Here is a 23988-nt window from a genome sequence, read left to right on the forward strand (position 1 = left end):
CATAAAATACAAGGTAGAATAGATATAAATAGCACATAAGCTATGCACATTTCTTCGAGGACAAATCTTGCTAGTTCACGAGAATCACTCAAAAAATGTGTTAATGTCAAAGATAGTAAACGGTGTCTTGAATATGTAAAAGCTCATCAGACGATCTATCATGGTCAACCCTCATTTACATTATTAATTCAAAAATAACTTAACTGATTGGTTTTTTTTCGCATAATTATAGTATAACTTAAATTAGGTTCATATGTATTTTTGAAATACATATGAAATAATGATAACAAAATTGAACTGTCAAATTTCAGCATAGCTTTATGGTGGCAATCCTGGGTTTTTTCTCTCGCCAAAAAAACAATATACATTATTAGGGACTATTTGAAAATTGCACAGCTATTAATCTCGTCTTTGTATTGCTCAAAATAATTACTCTTTACCGTATGGTTGTTGCGAGGAAGTTGTTTGAAACTTTTGACATACAGTCAAATTGCAATGTTTTGTTTCGAACTTTGCAGGACCATAGAGAACAGATCGGAAAATATGTATGTCAAATGTCAAATTTGGGAAAGATCTCTCCAGTACTTATAAGATATAGCGCTTTCAAATTTCGACTATCAAAATTCAAGATGGCCATCTTGGGTTTTAAATCAGTCTCAAAATTGGATATGCGTACCTAGGGACCATGGAAAACCATCATGTGATTTTGTTAAAACCCCCTCCAATACTTTCTGAGACAAAAAAGCTATCACACTTTAACATTCAATATTTAAGATGGCCGCCTGTCAGTCATCTTGCTTTTCCGATCAGTCCCAAAATTAGAAATGCATAGGAAAGGACCACGGGGAACCTTCATGTGCAATTTGAGAAAAATACCGGACGGACGACTGACCACGGACGAATTGGGATTCAAACAGCCTACCATCTAATGAGAACCACAGTGACAGTTAACAGTCTTCCCAACTTAAACATTTATCAACCTTTACACCAAGCAGTTTAGCAGACTGTACCAGGTCAAGCTCTGTGTTTTTTAAAGAGAGATCTAACACATAGTCATTTCTACTGTGCTTTTGTTTTGTAGATATAAGCATACAATTTGTTTTATCTGCATTTATTAATCTATTGCACATATCCATCTGTATTTGCTATTCTGTTCATTGATATTTATTCAATATAGAATATGATTATAGTCTAGCTCATGAAATATATATATTCTGTGTATTTTATGTGTTATTGCCAATAATGTTGATGTTATGGAGCAGTATATGATGACCCTAAAGTATTTTTAAATTCAATCTTCACCAATAAAACGTAATACTTTGATGTTTTAAGTTCAGAACATACCAAACTCCTTGAAACTGGAAAGTCTTCTCACCAACGTATGCATATTTATCGCCTGTCACACTGGTGGATTTTCTGCATTACTGTGTCATGAAAATCAAGTGAACCTTCATTGCTCAAACAATGAGCTTATCGGTATATTTAGTTATACCTTTCAATTTTATTTCAGTCTACTTTTTAGTGTTTTCTTTCCGCCTCGACATGTAACAATTAAATATATTCGCCTTCTTTAAAACAATTGATCGGACCAGTTGAAATCAAACTTGGTACTAGTGTTTCTAATGATTTCGTCAGCATGTGTTGGCATTTTCAAGTCTCTCATATTTGCTACCATACTAGTCCCATTATTGGCCGATACATTTTCAATTGTTTCTCTAAAATTACTGCATCGATATTCTCCAAAATTGAATTTTCACTAAAAAGTTGAAAATCATTTATTGCCACTATGAACGCCATTTTGACATTAAGCAAAAATGTACTTGGCAAACTTTTAAAGGGCCTGTTTCCAGTAATGTTAATTCTCCATAGGAGCCTGCCCCCGTATAATTTCTTATCCAGCTCAACTACTATTTTTTTCTTTTCCGAAGAATAATTTTACACCTTTCCGACACCCAGATTTCATAATTTCAGTGAAAATGTATTTTTATAAAGTTGTCAATTTCAGCATCAAAGACATAAGTTCGTAAATAAAAGAAGGTTATCTCGAAATTGTAATTCGCAACATAGTATAAATTTCTTTTGATAAATATTTCCAAAACATCGTGTTTATTCATAAAACATAAAAAAAANGTCCGGATCACTTGACAAGAGAACAGTTGCTCGGGCACAATACTGTCTTTTCAGAAGCATTTTTTGGAGATAAAGCCACTGCCATATTAGATGGCACCTATATTTATATCCAGAAAAGCTCCGACCACAAGCTCCAGAGAATGTCCTACTGTGGCCAGAAGAAGAGAAACTATCTCAAATTCATGAGCATCGCCTTACCAGATGGCTACATTCTGGACACAGTAGGACCATTCACTGGCAGCGAAAATGATGCTACAATTACAAAAAAAGTCATGGACAAGCTAGTTACTTGGCTACAACCAGACGACAACGTTGTCGTTGACCGAGGTTTTAGAGATGTCCTACCAGTTCTCGAAGCCTCTGGCCTCAATGCTAGCATGCCGTCATACCTGAAACCCGGTCAAAGTCAACATTCTGACGTCCAAGCAAATCTTGACAGAACTATCACCAAATCGAGGTGGATTGTGGAATCCTATCATGGTCGTCTGAAACACTGGACGTTCTTCCGAACGCAATTGGTGTCTAACAGCTTTATCAATGTCATCGAGGCTTTGCTTCGAACCGTCACAGCCTGTCTGAATGGTATTAGAGGACCGATCTACCAGAGATCTCCAGAGAGAGATGCCAAAGATAGGCTAATGGCTGAACGTATGAAGGACCGTTTGACAACACCGAATGGTTTAGCTCAGAGAGTCAAGACAGATCCGGATCTATCTAGACGGGCAAGGTCCGAGTTTGTCAAGATGGATGCATCTTCCGTACTGTTTCCCCGTCTCGATCTTGATTACTTGAGAACCATTACGTGTGGAACGTATCAGATATCTCTGGCTCCTGGTTACATCGCCGAACATTTAAGTGATGACGGAGACTATGAGGTGTGGCTTTACCAGCACTCCCCAGACCTTCTCCGATGTCAAATACATTCTCGACACAAAAGCCAAACGAAATATAACGTTTGGATACGGTTCACCGTTTCACCCGATGTTGAGGCCCCAATAAAGGACTACTACTGCCAGTGCCCAGTTGGAGAGAGAACGATGGGAATGTGTGCGCACATCTCCAGTATCTTGTACTACCTTGGGTATTACAGGACGCTGGAAAACCCTCGACCATTACAACCACAGGTAAAGAAATTCCGACAAAACTTGAAATAGTTTTCCATGCGGCAACGGAGTGCATATGTCGAAAGTATGTTTGGGGCTCGATATGAAAGATCCCCGTTACCATGTGACTAACCAAACTTATAAATATAGGTATTATACAATCGCCCGTAGCTATGAACACTCCCGTAAATGCGAAAAACAACCAAAATCATAAGGAAAACGTTTTGTTTGTTGTTCTGTCTATTTGTCAGCAAATGTCTTCAACCACGGGGACTTGTGAAGTAGCCATCTTAGGAATTTTTTTATGAAAACGTGTTTCTCTCACTTTTTTTCATATCTGTGTACATATTCTCAACATACCGAGCAAATGCTCTCGTTTTTTTGTTAATTATCTAAAGAAAGTCGAAAATCGGCAATTCAACCATAGGCTAATTCAACCCAACATTTGAAAATGTTCCACCGCTTACATTTTGATGATTTTTCCTCTCATCAATAGCATATTACGTACTGTTTAATAGGATAAAAATTGGTTTGCATCCAACGCCCATAAAAGGGTGTATTCTCTAAAAAACACAGTTTTTGTGTCTAAAATGTTATCATCGAAAATGGCATTTTTGAGATTGTTTCTTCCATAAAACAGCCAAATGGCGCGATGGAAACATGATTTTTTGTCACAATCATGCCATGAATGTATTCTTTACGGTGACCATCATTTGATTAGATTTTCATTAATATTTTACATAACATGCACATTTTATCAACACTTAGACAGCTTCTGAAAGGTACAACTTTGAGGAGCCATAAAAAACAAACCAAGTGACCTAAATCTTTATACTTTATAGATTTGTGACCACAACGGCATGGGCAATGCACCACCAACAGAAAATTTGAATCAGAGAAGGGGTCGTTTTGGAAACCGGCCCTTTGTAAATTGATTAGGGCATACATTATTGTTTTCATGTTGTTTCAATAAATCACATTGACCTTCATTCAAAGTTAGTGGAGTTAAATACATTCAAACTTCAATAAATCGAACTATGTAGATTCGAAAAATATTGGTTATGAAAACGTTGGAAATTACAACTTATAAATTGATGCAAAAAATAATTATATATAAACACGGGCACAGGCTTCGGAAATGTAATTGACAAACGAATAAATGTTGAATTGGAAAAAAATCACCACGCAAACTACAGCGTCTTAATATACATGTTGTTTTCATTACTGTAAATTCTATATTATAGATTTTAAGTTAAATTCCTTAGCTTGTGTTTAAGAATCACTTTAGGTCTTATATACAGGAACTCAATGATGTTCGATGTTAAATATTCTTGAGTCGAAGTTCCTATGTTTCGATTTTTTCTCTATAGTCCCGCGAAATTCGAAACAGAACACCGAAAGTGACCGTATTTAAAAAATCTTGTTTATGTAGTATTAGGAAGACGAGATTGGTGGCTATAAAACTTGTTTAAATCAAAAACCTCGACCAAATTCACGTTCATATTTAAGGAGGCATGGTTGTCTAGTGGTAGGACGCCGGGCTCGTGACCGAAGGGTTGCGGGTTCGAGTCACGTCACGGCACTGTTTTGTATCTTTGAGCAAGATACAATACTCCGCTTATGCCAGCCTACTCAGCTGTAAATGATGAGTACGTGGTTAGGCAGTGCTAGAATTGTTGAATACTATCTGTGAGCGCCGAAATGGCCGCACCGACTGTATGCTCCCCAAGGAGTTGATAAAGATATTGGCTGGTTGCAAAGGCCCAATAACCACGGATAATAACTTGTGAACCGCTTTGAGACGACCTGCGAACTATGCTTTGATAAAGCGGTATATAATAACTTCGAATTATACACAAGGTTCTTATATGTTGAAATCTTCAAACAGCTTCTTCTGAAGAATAATAAATCTTAGGGCCATGATATTTAAATAGTGTGTAGCTAGAATGCAAATGTATCAATTGTTTTTTAGATATACATGCGCAGTATAACTTTGGACTATATTCAAGAATTTAAGCAAAGTGTTGTGATTTAAAGGCAGCTAGTATGAATGAAGGGTTATTATGATTGTTCAAATAATGACCCTCGCGTCTTTTCGTGGCCCTAGAATGGAAGGCCGGAGTGTTAACCACTCGACCGATCCGCCCATAATGGTTTATCACGACTGTGCGTCAACCTCTGAGGTTCCATCATTGTAAGTGAAAAGAAATAAGAAAACAATATCGGAGGGGATACAATTTCAATTTCAAAAGAAAGTATGACGCCAGCACTGAGATTCAAATTAAATCGGCCTTGGCTGCGCTCAAAGTCATATGACGTAAAATATACGCGGCACGCAAAGAGTTAAATAATAACGTTGAATGAACAAAATATCATGTACATATTTCTCTCACCAAAATGAAATCCTCCATCAGGTAGACCTTATGATACCCTCCGGACTTGTTGTATATTTCACGACGCATAAATAGACCCTGGTCTCCGAAAGGAAGTTCTGTAATGTAATGAACATTAAGCTTACCATTACTCGGACTTCAAAAGAATTTCATTCATTCGATGTTATGCATGTATTTTTAAAAAACATAAATAAATAAAATAACGATATTTACTTTAATCAGACCGTACGCAATACTGTAAAAGTTGAATTTGTTTGCGGTATAGATAAGTTCGCGTTTACATAAATAAATTAAAAACAAATAAATGTCCACACCGAGATCAGTTTAAGGGCCACAACGCGAACATTTCCTCGAGCGATTTTCTCTTTTTCAGTTCGCGCAAAAATACTGCGTATAAATTAGCGTATACGCAATGAAAAAAACCTCGGGTTTCAAATTTGAATTGCATTTCTATAACAAAAAAATGTTTTGAAGATAAGTATGACTCATAAATAATATTTAAGAAAAAAGTTCAGTTTAACAGTGTTAGTTTTTATATATTTAGGATTTTCTGTAAAGGAGAGCAAATAATTGCTTTATGTTCATTTTGTCAATCATTAATTTTTGACAAATGTGACCTTGAGTGAGGACAAGTTGTTCTTATTTAAAAAAAAATAAACTTAACGAAGATAATATGAAAACATTTGTGGGATATTAAAGATATAAATCATTAACATTTTAGAAAAATTCAATCGGTTTCGATGCCCAAGTTGTGTAAATGAATAATTTCTCGGACAATAAACACATTTTAAGTCAATAATAGCTTGATTATTTACTTTACACGTACATAAGTAAATGATTTACCAAATAACACGGGGAAAATGACAGCTTTTTTTGCTCACATTGCTGGTCATAAGAGAAACACTTTAGCCACGATGGAAAGCAACGTACGTAACAAAGCAAAGGCAATGTGATAATGTCGTGCCACGCCCAGCGTCATGTCAATTTCGTGTGTATTGCTGAATTATATTGCGCAGTTCAAGTATTTTATAAACAATTATTGCCATTTTATATATATTGAAAAGTTTACACATTTAGTCTAAGCAACCAAAATTGTATTCGTTATGACTAATGAACAAAGTTCCTTGAATGGGGACGGAAAAACCGAAGGGCCAATTCTGATAGCATGGGGGACTAAAAATCCCGTCTCGTTGCCCTTCATTTATACAACTATGAATATCCTTGGCCAAAAGATGCTTAGACCAAATTTGAAATTATGCAGGACAGGAATGTCCGAACGTTGGGTACATAATTTGGGTTAAATAACCTCGGTAAGTCTCGGTTTTCGCCGAATGTTCTGTAACCACGAGTGGAATATTTCTATCTTGGATATATGCATATGTAATAGTCGTTGAAAGTACGCGATTCATTCCATCCAGACCGTGATACATGAATGAGGATAGATTTTATCGGTTAGGTTTCGTCACTCCATGCGCAAAGCTTTCCCAAAATTTCGCAGTGTGACATAATCTCTCAGTGTGAATGTCGCCACACTTTCATTACGACTTCTAGTTATTGTATGACATATTAGTTATAGAAAATAAGATATTCAACTCGAGATGATTTGGTGAAACTTAAATCAATTTTCCCATGACGAGAATGGATAAAAATACTGTTCAGGCATTACCAATTTTATACCCTCTCTACATTTTGTTTACCGTTTTTATTGAACTGTATCTGAGACGCCCTTTCTTAAATATTTGTTATTCATAGTGTATTCAGTAACAAAGGTCTTAATGTATCTGAAATATCGAAAAAGAAATAAATACATGCGAAAGTTACGAACCAGCGGGAGAACCACAGCGCCAGGACACGAATTTCTCCAACCAGTAGAGTTTTGTTCTCATTGATCTGTCTTCCGAGGAAACATCTTTACTGAAACAGTATTCGTTTAAAAAAGTGTTTCATTATAAAGGATTATAACTGGCTGTGGTAAAGCTTATTATGTAGCAAACTAAGACGACTTTTAACGCAGTCCATATTGAAGTTGTCTCGAGGTCGACCTATGATCGCATTTTCATTGCTAACGTTCTTTAAAACCGCGCATTGCTAACAATCTATTTGACTGTACATTACTAACGTTCTGTTTTACTGTACATTACTACCGTTTTGTTTTACTGTACATTACTAACGTTCTGTTTGACTGTACATTACTAACGGTCTGTTTTACTGTACATTAGTACCGTGCTGTTTTACTGTACATTACTCACGTTCTGTTTAACTGTACATTTCTAACGTTCTGTTTGACTGTACGTTACTACCGTTTTGTTTTACTGTACATTACTAACGTTCTGTTTGACTGTACATTACTAACGTTCTGCTTGACTGTACATTACTAACGTTCTGTTTGACTGTACATTACTAACGGTCTGTTTTACTGTACATTACTAACGGTCTGTTTTACTGTACATTACTAACGTTCTGTTCGACTGTACATTACTAACGTTCTGTTTTACTGTACATTACTAACGTTCTGTTTGACTGTACATTACCAACGTTCTGTTTTACTGTATATAACTAACGTTCTGTTTAACTGTATATTACTAACGTTCTGTTTGACTGTACTTAACTAAAGTTCTGTTTGACTGTACATTACTAACGTTGTATTAGACTGTCCTTTACTAACGTTTTGTTTTACTGTACATTACTAGCGTTCTGTTTGACTGTACATTACTAACGTCCTGTTTGACTGTACATTACTAACGTTCTGTTTTACTGTATATTACTAACATTCTGTTTGACTGTACATTACTAACGTTCTGTTTGACTGTATATTACTAATGTTCTGTGTTACTGTAAATTACTAACGTTCTGTTTGACTTTACTTTACTTACGTTCTATTTGACTGTACATTACTAACGTTCTGTTTGACTGTACATTACTAACGTTCTGTTTAACTGTACATTACTCAAGTTCTGTTTGACTGTGCATTACTAGCGTTTTGTTTGACTGTACATTACTAACGTTCTGTTTGACTGTACAGTACTAACGTTCTGCTTGACTGTACATTACTAACGTTCTGCTTGACTGTACATTACTAACGTTCTGTTTGAATGTACATTACTAACGTTCTGTTTGATTGTGCATTATTTTACCGTTTTGTTTGACTGTACATTATTAACGTTCTGTTTTACTGTATATAACTAACGTTCTGTTTAACTGTACATTACTAACGTTCTGTTTGACTGTACATTACTAACGTTCTGTTTGACTGTACATTACTAACGTTCTGTTTGACTGTACATTACTAACGTTCTGTTTGACTGTACATTACTAAAGTTCTGTTTGACTGTACATTACTAACGTTGTATTGGACTGTCCTTTACTAACGTTCTGTTTTACTGTACATTACTAACGTTGTATTGGACTGTCCTTTACTAACGTTTTATTTTACTGTACATTACTAACGTTCTGTTTGACTGTACATTACTAACGTTCTGTTTGACTGTACATTACTAACGTTCTGTTTGACTGTACATTACTAACGTTCTGTTTGACTGTACATTACTAACGTTCTGTTTGACTGTACATTACTAACGTTCTGTTTGACTGTACATTACTAACGTTCTGTTTGACTGTACATTACTAACGTTCTGTTTGACTGTACATTACTAACGTTCTGTTTGATTGTGCATTATTTTACCGTTTTGTTTGACTGTACATTACTAACGTTCTGTTTTACTGTATATTACTAACGTTCTGTTTAACTGTACATTACTAACGTTCTGTTTGACTGTACATTACTAACGTTCTGTTTGACTGTACATTACTAACGTTCTGTTTGACTGTACATTACTAACGTTCTGTTTGACTGTACATTACTAACGTTCTGTTTGACTGTACATTACTAACGTTCTGTTTGACTGTACATTACTAACGTTCTGTTTGACTGTACATTACTAACGTTCTGTTTGACTGTACATTACTAACGTTCTGTTTGACTGTACATTACTAACGTTCTGTTTGACTGTACATTACTAACGTTCTGTTTGACTGTACATTACTAACGTTCTGTTTGACTGTACATTACTAACGTTCTGTTTGACTGTACATTACTAACGTTCTGTTTGACTGTACATTACTAACGTTCTGTTTGACTGTACATTACTAACGTTCTGTTTGACTGTACATTACTAACGTTCTGTTTGACTGTACATTACTAACGTTCTGTTTGACTGTACATTACTAACGTTCTGTTTGACTGTACATTACTAACGTTCTGTTTGACTGTATATTACTAACGTTCTGTTTAACTATTTAACTGTACATTATTAACGTTCTGTTTTACTGTACATTACTAACGTTCTGTTTAACTGTACATTACTAACGTTCTGTTTAACTGTACATTACTAACGTTCTGTTTAACTATTTAACTGTACATTACTAACGTTCTGTTAAACTATTTAACTGTACATTACCAACGTTCTGTTTGACTCTATATAACTAACGTTCTGTTTGACTGTACATTACTAACGTTCTGTTTAACTGTACATTACGAAAGTTCTGTTTGACTGTGCATGACTAGCGTTTTGTTTGACTGTACATTACTAACGTTCTGTTTAACTGTACATTACTAAAGTTCTGTTTGACTGTGCATGACTAGCGTTTTGTTTGACTGTACATTACTAACGTTCTGTTTTACTGTACATTACTAACGTTCTGTTTGACTGTACATTACTAACGTTCTGTTTGATTGTGCATTATTTTACAGTTTTGTTTGACTGTATATTACTAATGTTATGTTTGACTGTACATTACTAACGTTCTGTTTAACTGTACATTACTCAAGTTCTCTTTGACTGTGCATTACTAGCGTTTTGTTTGACTGTACATTACTAACGTTCTGTTTGACTGTACATTACTAAAGTTCTGTTTGACTGTATATTACTAATGTTCTGTGATTCTGTAAATTACTAACGTTCTGTTTGACTTGACTTTACTTACTTTCTATTTGACTGTACATTACTAACGTTCTGTTTGACTGTACATTACTAACGTTCTGTTTAACTGTACATTACTCAAGTTCTCTTTGACTGTGCATTACTAGCGTTTTGTTTGACTGTACATTACTAACGTTCTGTTTGACTGTACATTACTAACGTCCTGTTTGATTGTGCATTATTTTACCGTTTTGTTTGACTGTACATTACTAACGTTCTGTTTTACTGTATATAACTAACGTTCTGTTTAACTGTACATTACTAACGTTCTGTTTGACTGTACATTACTAAAGTTCTGTTTGACTGTACATTACTAACGTTGTATTGGACTGTCCTTTACTAACGTTCTGTTTTACTGTACATTACTAACGTTGTATTGGACTGTCCTTTACTAACGTTTTATTTTACTGTACATTACTAACGTTCTGTTTGACTGTACATTACTAACGTTCTGTTTGGCTGTACATTACTAACGTTCTGTTTTACGTTATATTACTAGCGTTCTGTTTAACTATTTAACTGTACATTATTAACGTTCTATTTGACTGTACATTACTAACGTTCTGTTTAACTATTTAACTGTACATTACTAACGTTCTGTTAAACTATTTAACTGTACATTACTAACGTTCTGTTTGACTCTATATTACTAACGTTCTGTTTGACTGTACATTGCTAACGTTCTGTTTAACTATTTAACTGTACATTACTAACGTTCTGTTTGACTGTACATTACTAACGTTCTGTTTAACTGTACATTACTAACGTTCTGTTTGACTGTGCATGACTAGCGTTTTGTTTTACTGTACATTACTAACGTTCTGTTTGACTGTACATTACTAACGTTCCGTTTGACTGTACATTACTAAAGTTCTGTTTGACTGTACATTACTAACGTTGTATTGGACTGTCCTTTACTAACGTTCTGTTTTACTGTACATTACTAACGTTGTATTGGACTGTCCTTTACTAACGTTTTATTTTACTGTACATTACTAACGTTCTGTTTGACTGTACATTACTAACGTTCTGTTTGACTATTTAACTGTACATTACTTACGTTCTGTTTAACTATTCAACTGTACATTATTAATGTTCTATTAAACTATTTAACTGTACATTACTAACGTTCTGTTTGACTCTATATTACTAACGTTCTGTTTGACTGTACATTACTATCGTTCTGTTTAACTATTTAACTGTACATTACTAAAGTTCTGTTTGACAGTGCATGACTAACGTTTTGTTTGACTGTACATTACTAACGTTCTGTTTAACTGTACATTACTAAAGTTCTGTTTGACTGTGCATGACTAACGTTTTGTTTGACTGTACATTACTAACGTTCTATTTGACTGTACATTACAAACGTTCTGTTTGACTGTACATTACTAACGTTCTGTTTGATTGTGCATTATTTTACCGTTTTGTTTGACTGTATATTACTAATGTTATGTTTGACTGTGCATTACTAACGTTCTGTTTAACTGCACATTACTAACGTTCTGTTCGACTATGCATTACTAACGTTCTGTTTGACTATGCATTACTAACGTTCTGTTTGATTGTGCATTATTTTACCGTTTTGTTTGACTGTATATTACTAACGTTCTGTTTGACTATACATTACTAACGTTCTGTTTGACAGCGCATTACTAACGTTCTGTTCGACTGTGCATTACTAATGTTCCGTTTGACTGTCAGTTACTAACGTTGTGTTTGACTTTACTCTGCGGTCGTCCTGTTGGTTTAAGTATCATTGACGTCCTATCTGATTTATTTTTAAATGCTGACATTATGTTTGATTACACTCTGCTTATGTCCTATAACTGTTTAACTTTCCATTACTTACGACCTTCTGACTACTGATTTCCTGTTGCTAATTGATTTCACATTTCTGACGTTCTGTTTGATTTTACTTTTCTGACGTTCTGTTTGATTTCATATTGATGTATTTGTACTTGACCTCACATATCGACCTCACCCTGTTGAAGTTTTCACTTCCGATGTCATGTTTGAATGCACACTTTTGACTCTTTCTTTGGTTGGCACTACTGACGCCATGTTACTTTTGTTCTCTTTGACAGTATATTGCTTATGCTTCATAACCTGTTTCATCGTAGGTTGATGGTAATCTGTTAATGCTTCGCTGTTTATTGTTGCGGTCATCTTAACCTTACTGACGTTTTGTTTGATTTACGGTACCCGCATGGTCCTTTGCTCCACAATGCTAACGTCATATAGCCGTTTGTTGTCACTGCTGACGTTGTGCTTGACTTATTATTGCTGACAACATATCTAATCTCACACTGATGACTGAAGCGTTTTAATTGCTTACGTCTGTCGAACTGTTTGATTAACATTGCTGCTGTCCTGATTGATTTCACATTGCGAACACCATATTTAATTCACATGGCCGATATCCTATTTTATTCCCATTGCGGATATCTTATTTGATTAACGTTGGTGAGTGCAATGTGCTGAAATCCGTCTAATTCTACATTGCTGACGTTTTGTTTGACTTGACATTGTTGAGAACTTACTGAATTCCTGTTGCTTGATGCTTTACATTGCTTACATCCTGCTGTTATTTGACATTTCATTATTGAAGTCCTGTTTCATATTACTGTGTCTATTTCCTTTTTTACACTCCCGACATACTGTTCGATTTTACACTGCCAACATGCTATTTGCCTTTACACTGTCGACGCCCTGTTTGATTTTACACTGCCGACATGATGTTTGACTTTACACTGCCGACATGCTGTTTGGCTTTACACTGCCGACATGCTGTTCGACTTAACACTGTCGACATGCTGTTTGATTGTACACGGCGAAATGCTGTTTGACTTTATACTGCCGACGTATCGTTTGACTTTCCACTGTCGACGTGCTGTTTGATTGTACACTGCCGAAGTGCTGTTTGACTTTACACTGCCAACATGCGTTTCGACTTAACAATGCAGACATGCTGTTTAACCTTACACTGCCGACGTCATGTTCGAATCTACAATGCCGACATGTGTTTGACTTTATACTGCCGACATGCTGTTTGACTTCACACTGCCGACGTGATGTTTGACCATAAATTACAATTGTCGTGTTTGACTTTACACTGCCGACGTCTTGTTCGACCCTTCATTAATTACATGCCATTAGACTATACACTGCCGACATGCTGTTTGACATTACACGGCCGACATGCTGTTTGACTCTATACTGCTAACGTCCTGTTTGACTTTCTACTGTCGACGTGCTGTTCGACTTTACACTCACGACATACTGTTCGACTTTACATTGCCGACGTGCTGTTCGATTTTACACTGCCGACGTGATGTTTTACCTTATATTGCAATCATCCTGTTTGACTTTACACTGCTTACATGATGTTCGACTTTACACTTCCGACGTGCTGTTCGACATTACACTGCCGACGTCCTGTTCGATTTTACACTGCCGGCGTCCTGTTTGACTTTACACTGCTTACATGCTGTTCGACTTTACACTACCAACGTCCTGTTTGACTTTATACTGTCGACGTGCTGTTCGACTTTACACTCACGACATACTGTTCGACTTAACACTGCCGACATACTGTTTGACTTTACACTGCTGACATGCTGTTCGACCTTACACTGCCGACGCCCTGTTTTAATTTACAATTCCGACATGCTGTTTGACTTCATAATGCCGACGTGATGCTTTATCTTACATTGCAATCGTCCTGTTTAACGTTACACTGCTTATATGCTGTTCGATTTAACACGGCCGACGTGCCGTTTGACTTTATACTGCCAACGTGCCGTTTGACTTCCGTTGTGCTATTTGACATTACACTGCCGGCGTCCTGTTTGAATTTTGCGCTGCTTACATGCTGTTCGCCATATAACTGCCGACGTGCCGTTTGACTTTACACTGCTAATGTACTTTTTGAATTTAAACTGCCGACATGCTGTCTGACTACACTGCCGACGTGTTGTTTGACTTTACACTGCCGACATGCTGCTTGACTTTACACTGCCGACGTTATGTTTGACCTTACGTTGCTGACATGCTGTTTGACTTTACACTGCCAACGTCCTGTTTGATTGTACACTGCCGGCGTCCTGTTTGAATTTACGCTGCCCCTACATGCTGTTCGACTTTACACTCACTACATACTGTTCGACTTGACACTGCCAACATGCTGTTCGACTGTACATTGCCGACGTGCTGTTTGACTTTACACTGCCGACATCCTGTTTGATTTTACAATTCCGACATGCTTTTCGTCTTAACAAGGCCGACGTGCTGTTCGACTTTACACTGCCGACGTGATGTTTTATCTTACCTTGAAATCGTCCTGTTTGACTTTACACTTCTTACATGATGTTCGACTGAACAAGGCCGACGTGCTGTTGGACTTTATACTGCCGACATGCTGTTATACTTTACACTGCCAACATGCCGTTTGACTACACTGCCGACGTGTTGTTTGACTTTACACTGCCGACGTTCTGTTTGACTTTACATTGCCGACGTCCTGTTCGGCTTTACACGGCCAACGACCTGTTTGACTTTATACTGCCGACGTGCTGATTGACTTTACACTACCGACGTCCTGTTTGACTTAACACTGCTGACATGCTGTGTGACCTTACATTGCCGACATGCTTATTGATTTTACACTGCCGACGTCCTGTTTGATTTTTACAATTCCGACATTCTGTTTGACTTTACATTGCCGACATGCTGTGGGACTTGGCACTGCCGACATGCTGTTTCAGTTTACATTGCTGATATGCTGACTTTACGTTGCTGACATGCTGTTTGTCCTTACACTGCCAACGTCCTGTTTGATTGTACACTGCCGGCGTCCTGTTTGAATTTACGCTGCCGCCTACATGCTGTTCGACTTTACACTCACTACATACTGTTCGACTAGACACTGCCAACATGCTGTTTGACTTTATATTGCCGACATGCTGTTCGACTGTGCATTGCCGACGTGCTGTTTGACTTTATACTGCCGACATCCTGTTTGATTTTACAATTCCGACATGCTTTTCGACTTAACAAGGCCGATGTGCTGTTTGACTTCACACTGCCGACGTGATGTTCGACTTTACACGGCCGACGTGATGTTTTATCTTACATTGAAATCGTCCTGTTTGACTTTACACTGCTTACATGATGTTCGACTGAACAAGGCCGACGTGCTGTTTGACTTTATACTGCCAACGTGCTGTTATACTTTACACTGCCGACATGCTGTTTGACTACACTACCGACGTGTTGTTTGACTTTACACTGTCGACGTGCTGTTTGACTTTACATTGCCGACGTCCTGTTTGATTTTACACTGCCGACGTCCTGATTGACTTTACCCTGGTTACATGCCGTTCGGCTTTACACGGTCAACGACCTATTTGACTTTATACTGCCGACATGCTGTTTGACTTTACACTGCCGACGTCCTGTTCGACTTAACACTGCTGATATGCTGTTTGACTTTACACTGCCGACGTCCTGTTTGACTTAACACTGATGACATGCTGTTCGACCTTACATTGCCGACATGCTTATTGATTTTACACTGCCGACGTCCTGTTTGATTTTACAATTCCGACATTCTGTTTGACTTTACATTGCCGACATGCTGTGGGACTTGACACTGCCGACATGCTGTTTCACTTTACACTGCTGATATGCTGTTCGACCTTACGTTGCTGACATGCTGTTTGACTTTACACTGCCAACGTCCTGTTTGATTGTACACTGCCGGCGTCCTGTTTGAATTTACGCTGCCGCCTACATGTTGTTCGACTTTACACTCACTACATACTGTTCGACTTGACACTGCCAACATGCTGTTTGACTTTATACTGCTGACAGGCTGTTCGACTGTACATTGCCGACGTGCTGTTTGACTTTATACTGCCGACATCCTGTTTGATTTTACAATTCCGACATGCTTTTCGACTTAACAAGGCCGACGTGCTGTTCGACTTTACACGGCCGACGTGATGTTTTATCTTACATTGAAATCGTCCTGTTTGACTTTACACTGCTTACATGATGTTCGACTGAAAAAGGCCGTAGTTCTGTTTGACTTTATACTGCCGACGTGCTGTTATACTTTACATTCCCGACATGCTGTTTGACTACACTGCCGACGTGTTGTTTGACTTAACACTGCCGACGTGCTGTTTGACTTTACATTGCCGACGTCCTGTTTGATTTTACACTGCCGACGTCCTGATTGACTTTACACTGGTTACATGCCGTTCGGCTTTACACGGCCAACGACCTGTTTGACTTTATACTGCCGACGTGCTGTTTGACTTTACACTGCCGACGTCCTGTTCGACTTAACACTGCTGATATGCTGTTTGACTTTACACTGCCGACGTCCTGTTTGATTGTACACTGCCGGCGTCCTGTTTGAATTTACGCTGCCCACTACATGCTGTTCGACTTTACACTCCCGACATACTGTTTGACTTGACACTGCTTACATGCTGTTTGGCTTTATACTGCCGACATGCTGTTCGACTGTACATTGCCGACGTGCTGTTTGACTTTACACTGCCGATATCCTGTTTGATTTTACAATTCCGACATGCTTTTCGACTTAACAAGGCCGACGTGCTGTTCGACTTTACACTGCCGACGTGATGTTTTATCTTCCCTTGAAATCGTCCTGTTTGCCTTTACACTGCTTACATGATGTTCGACTGAACAAGGCCGACGTGCTGTTGGACTTTATACTGCCGACATGCTGTTATACTTTACACTGCCAACATGCCGTTTGACTACACTGCCGACGTGTTGTTTGACTTTACACTGCCGACGTTCTGTTTGACTTTACATTGCCGCCGTCCTGTTCGGCTTTACACGGCCAACGACCTGTTTGACTTTATACTGCCGACGTGCTGATTGACTTTACACTACCGACGTCCTGTTCGACTTAACACTGCTGACATGCTGTGTGACCTTACATTGCCGACATGCTTATTGATTTTACACTGCCGACGTCCTGTTTGATTTTTACAATTCCGACATTCTGTTTGACTTTACATTGCCGACATGCTGTGGGACTTGGCACTGCCGACATGCTGTTTCACTTAACATTGCTGATATGCTGACTTTACGTTGCTGACATGCTGTTTGTCCTTACACTGCCAACGTCCTGTTTGATTGTACACTGCCGGCGTCCTGTTTGAATTTACGCTGCCGCTACATGCTGTTCGACTTTACACTCACTACATACTGTTCGACTAGACACTGCCAACATGCTGTTTGACTTTATACTACCGACATCCTGTTTGATTTTACAATTCCGACATGCTATTCGACTTAACAAGGCCGACGTGCTGTTTGACTTCACACTGCCGACGTGCTGTTCGACTTTACACTGCTTACATGATGTTCGACTGAACAAGGCCGACGTACTGTTTGACTTTATACTGCCGACATGCTGTTATACTTTACACTGCCGACATGCTGTTTGACTAAACTGCCGACATGCTGCTTGACTTTACACTGCCGACGTGCTGTTTGACTTTACATTGCGACGTCCTGTTTGATTTTACACGGCCGACGTCCTGATTGACTTTACACTGCTTACATGCCATTCGACTTGACACGGCCGACAAACTGTTTGACTTCACACTGCCGACGTGCTGTTCGACGCTACAATCACAACATGCTGTTCGACCTGACACTGCCGATATGCTGTTTGACTTTACATTGGTGACGTCCTGTTCGACTTTACACTGCCGACGTGCTGTATGACTTTACACTGCCGACGTGCTGTTTGACTTTACACTGTCGGCGTGCTGTTTGACCTGACATTGAAGTCGTTCTGTTTGATTTTACACTGCCGTCGTCCTGTTTAACTTTACATTGCCGACATGCTGTTAGACTTTACACTCACGACATGCTGTTCGACTTTACACTGCCGACATGCTGTTCGACTTTACACTGCCGACATGATGTTTGACTTAATACTGCCGACGTGGTGTTTGACTTGACACTCCCGACGTGGTCTTTGACTTTTTATTGCCGACGTCCTGTTTGATTTTACACTGCCGACGTCCTGTTTGACTTTACACTGCTGATGTCCTGTTCGACTTTACACTGCCGGCGTGCTGTTTAGTCTAACATTGAAGTCGTCCTGTTTGACTTAAAATTGCTGTCATAATAGCTGTCCTTCAGTTATTTATTAAATTGACATGGATGACGACCCTTTTGACTGCAAATTGCTGTCGTTCCAGTTTGATTTCTTTTGCTGTAATGCAGATTTACCTTACATTGCTGATGTCCTATTGCTGTTTTAATTGACATTGGTGAAGTCTTGATATTAGTTGCCCTAACAATGCTGTTTGACTTTACATTGCTGACGTCCTGTTCGACTTTACACTGCCGACGTGCTGTTTGACTTTACCCTGCTTACATGCCGTTCTACTTTACACGGCCATCGTCCTGTTTGACTTGATACTGCCAACGTGCTGTTTGACTTTACATTGCTGACGTCCTGTTCGACTTTACACTGCCGACGTGCTGTTTGACTTAACCCTGCCGACGTGCTGTTTGACTTTACATTGAAGTCGTCCTGTTTGATTTTACATTGCCGACGTCCTGTTTGACTTCACACTGCTTACCTGCCGTTCGACTTTTCACTGACATTCCTGACGTTCTGTTTTGACTTCCGGTCGTTCAAATTCATTTTACATTGCTAACGACCCAGTTCAATTGCTACTGTTTACATCTATTTGGTTAAACATTCACATTTCTTAAGTCAGTTTGCTGTGTGATTTTACTACGGCAACGTCTTGTTTTTTACACATTGTTTACGTTCTGTTTGAGTTAACATTGTGTGGGGCCGCGGTGGCCAAGTGGTCAAGCCGTCTGATCGTCTTGGTTACTCTATTCCTCCACCACCGGGTCGCGGGTTTTAGGCCTACGTGGGGGAGTCGCCAGGTAATGGCCGCTGGTCGGTGGTTTTTCTCCGGGAACGGCTTTCCTCCACCACCAAAACCTGGCACGTCCCTAAATGCCCATAGCTGTAAATAGGACGTAAAACACAAACAAACCAAACCAAACCAAAGTTGACATTGTCGATGTCCTGTTTGGGTTTACATTGCTGATGGTCTGTTTGAGTTTACCATGCTGAAGTCCTGTTTGACATTTTAAATTACGAGTGTCATGCTTGACGTTTACATTACTGGCCTCCGGTTTGAGTTTGATTTGATATTGCGGACGTCATATTTGAATTTTACATTAATAGCGTCCTGTTAGAGGAACATTGCTGGCGTTTTGTTTGAATTTACAATTATGAATTGTTGCTTGACTTTACATGGCTGTTGTCTGGTTTGGTTTGACGTTATTTTTTACTTTTTGATTTTGCATTTTAAAAGTTCACCTTTACATTGTCGACGATCGCCTTTGCTGCACATTTCTGACGTCCTGCTAGGGGTCGTCTTAATATGCTTACGTCCTACTAGTGTTTTATTTTACGTTGTTGACTTTCGGGTGTTTTTTTGCTGATTTCATGTTCCACTGAATAATGTCGATCTCCTGTTTGATTTTCATTACTGAAGTCCTGTTTGACTTTTCATTTCCGACATCCTGTTCGAATTAACATTGCTGACCACCTTTTACTATTTTAATTTTGATTTATGAAATCTGTTTGTAGTGACATTTCTGATATCCTGTTTGATATTACATTGCTCATGTCCTATCTGATTTCACATTACCGACGGTTTATTACCGTTTTGCTTTACCTTTCTGACGTTTTGTTTGACTCTACATTGCTGACTTCTCGTTTGTTTTTACACTGTTGACGTCATGTAGAGTTTTACTTTACATTTCTATCGTCCTTTATCTGTTTAACACTGTTCGCGCCATTTTACTGTCCTACATGTACTTGCATTATTACTATACAAAATGTGTTTTGTAGTTTTAGTAACAGAGTTCACAGATTGCTTACTAGTAAATCGGCCTCATGGAGGCTTAACGATGACCAACTTTAATAAAGCTTCAGTAATCATGGACAGTCTTAAGGAAAAAAAATAAAAAACTATTTCTTAAGAAATTAGCTCGACATGAAATTAACATGACCAAATTAGAACGTGTGTAATTGATGCCCTTTTGGTAAGCTTCATTACTTGTATTCGTAGCTTACCTGTTGACCAGATCAAGTGCGAACCTGAACGCCCCAGCCACCACTCCGGGCCGTTGAAGACATCGGAAGGCAGACTCGTTATATTGTTGTGGTAAGATACTGTCGCCATGTATAAACATGATACATTCACTCCGAGCCTCGTTAGCCCCCGATCTTAGTTGCAACCCTCGACCTACAACACAGATCGCAGAAAACTCGGCATCACTAAACGAGTTGTAAAAGGGGAGGCCTAATATGCAAAACCACACGAACATCATATATGCTACGCTTGTTTTGAACACACAAACAGTAGTTGTAAGCTTTCGAAAACGTCTGTTTCTTTTATTTGGAATAAGATTTATTAGTAAGGAATGAATAATAAAGGCTAAGTTTGTTTTAAACACAAACAAGAATTGAAACCTTTCCTTTGTCATTGCTCTTTGCCAGAAGTGTAAATGACCGATGTATCGACATTGACAACAACTCACTAAGCCACAGCAAACCGAATCAATAAAGTTAGCTGTCAAAAATCATTACCGATATTTCAGGGAGTCATGGGACGGGAAACATATTAACCCATTTTTGGGCAGAAATAGGGAGCCCAGTATCATCCAAAGTTGCTAATTTATTTAAGGAGCATCTGGAGCAGGAAGACATCACAACTGATCCGATGGAGTGTCGTCCTGAACTATTGAAAACATATGTTGAAGATTTCTTGGAAGAAGTCAATGAAGATGAGGTTAACAGCCAATCAACTCACCATTACCAGGTAGATGATGCACTATACACTGTACAGGCTCCATGAAAAGTACATCAGAATAAGAACAAGATGAGAAAAATCTTTGCTTGGCAACCCTTATCGTAAGAAGAGCTGACGGTTCCATCATGTTGCTGGTATACATAAAACAACACACACAGATCATTACCTCAAAAACATTTGGACAAGGAAATTGAAAAGCGACATATAAAACAGGCCCTGACAAAATGTTGATATCCCGAAAAATCGATAAGGAAAGAAGAAAAAGCAAATGAAAAATAAAAGCAATCCAAATGACCCCTAGAAACAAAAGCGTACAAACACAGAGAGATAAAACTAACGGCATGGTCACTATTTTCTACATTAAAGGGTGTCTGAAGCATTTTCAAGAGTGTTGCGCAAACACCATATTAGCACGCCTTCCAGTAGCTATTAATTCATCCGAAAGACAAATTGCCGAAGGAAGACCAAACAGGGGTGGCCAACCACATTCAATATAACAGCTGCAATCTTACATACATCTCGGAAATTTGGGACATGCCTAAAAGAACATCAGAGTGACGTTGAATCCATGAAACAGCAAGTCTACACTAGAAATACAAGGAAGACATCGGAAACACAATACAATATATCAGCCATTACAGATCATGCAAACACACACAACCACATCATAGACTGGAACAACTGGAAAATGTTTGAATGGATGAAAACTGGAAAATCAGAGAAATAAAATAATAACTTTGGGTTAGGAGGGAAGGGGTATCCATGAACAGAAACGAATGCCCGGGGCCACCAGCTGAGTCATCTTTATGACCTAATTTTAAATAAAAATAAACTTTATTTATTTTACAACAATTATGATATAATTTTATACAACTTATATTAATCACTCTTGTTGGCCCGAATGTTAGCGCGCGTAGAGTCTTAATGTGGGAGGAAACCGGAATACCCGGAGAAAACTCGCTTATAAGCACAGCAGTGGTCACGTCCGTGTTAACTCGCTGCCTAACCCGATACCTACCCTGACAGACCTACTCAAGCAGCTCCAAGAGACAATACAGAAGTAGGAGACTGTAATCACCCACCAGAAATTTTCTTATTATTTTATTAGTGAAAAATGTGCCCCACTTGAGGAAGAACAGTGCAGGTTGTGTGCTCCCCTTGACAATAAAGCAGGCTTGGTTGATGACAAAATAAAGGAGCTAGAACAATATGGTAGACGGAATACACTATCGTGTCACAATGTGTCCCTTAACGCAGATGGGCAATGATTCTCCGACGCAAAAATCATTGAAATGTGATGATCAAAGCTCAATGTGAACATTGGGAAAGACGATGTATTCAGATCGCCTGTTATTGGGAGAGAAACCCATGATGGTAAATATCAGATGATCTGCAGATTCCGCAGCTGGAGCGTTAATAATGAAGTTTTTAGGACAAGCGCAACCTTAAACACAACCGGGGAAAATTTTTCTAACCGAAGACCTCACAGAGACCCGTCAGTCCATAGTCAAGCTACTAGCAAGGGCCAAATGGAGTAAAACCATCGATACCTACTGGACCATGGATGGACGAATCTTTATAAAAACCTTAACTACCGCTGACAGAATTCTTATTTATCTCATCTGTTGTAGAGGATGCTGCGATATCTGACAGTCACTTAGTTACATGTACCCTTCCAGTGTAGCAAGCCAGACAGGCATGCATAGCTTGTTTCTTGGGTCCCATAATAAAACAATATATATGTCAGTCACATACAAAACTTTTCATGGTTTCGCTTAACAATTATCAAATGACACAATTAAAATAACTGCACATATATATATAGTCAGAATAAACAGCACTAGCATGCATAGTCACCAACTTGAAAGTGACGATGTTGAAAATAAAAGAGAAAAATATATCTCCTTATTCCCTTTTCAATTTTGCTAGATAATTTAATAACTGTAAACGTTAACGTGCACTGATGAGTATAACGAAAAACAGTTATGAATATACATGTTTAAATACATAAATAGATTTACAAAGAACACATACATTAAATGTATTTAGATGTACATATTTTATGTGCGCGAATAGGAATAACTGGTAAGTCTGGATGTTCCACCATTTATAAATCAACTCCGGTCAACAGCATGAATTTATATAACAGTATCAACCTGCGGAAAGTCGATAAGTAAAACGTTTTAAATTATAGAAGTTGTGTGTACATAACAAGTTAAAAATACATTTTCATGGCACCCGATATACGAGTGCCATGATAATGGAAATACCTCATGAATGACTACAATGTACACACAATGCCTATATTTTCTCTTAATATTTACTGTCAACATATAAAATACAACATGTACTGATCTTGTGGTGTATACTGGTGTACCTGAGTACTCAGTTTTATTTCTGTTTTAGCCATATAATTCTACACCTATGCTTCAGAGACCCGAATTGACCAATCAAATAATAAATGACTGTTTAACAA

At 38.2% G+C, this 23988-nt stretch overlaps 1 protein-coding gene across 1 annotated transcript in view; it reads right to left on the reverse strand.

Annotated features, from left to right (window-relative positions):
- LOC110451009 overlaps nt 1–23988 on the reverse strand; it is an 86623-nt gene that overhangs the window by 5340 nt on the left and 57295 nt on the right. The window contains exons 7-9 of the mRNA XM_021499213.1: nt 20774–20945; nt 7452–7540; nt 5627–5724 (exon numbers count right to left, since the gene is read on the reverse strand). Coding sequence (XP_021354888.1) covers nt 5627–5724; nt 7452–7540; nt 20774–20945 — 359 coding nt within the window. The remainder of the gene's footprint in view (nt 1–5626; nt 5725–7451; nt 7541–20773; nt 20946–23988) is intronic.

This window comes from Mizuhopecten yessoensis, unplaced genomic scaffold (assembly GCF_002113885.1).
Source record: "Mizuhopecten yessoensis strain PY_sf001 unplaced genomic scaffold, ASM211388v2 scaffold25, whole genome shotgun sequence".
Classification (NCBI taxonomy): Eukaryota; Metazoa; Mollusca; class Bivalvia; order Pectinida; family Pectinidae; genus Mizuhopecten; species Mizuhopecten yessoensis.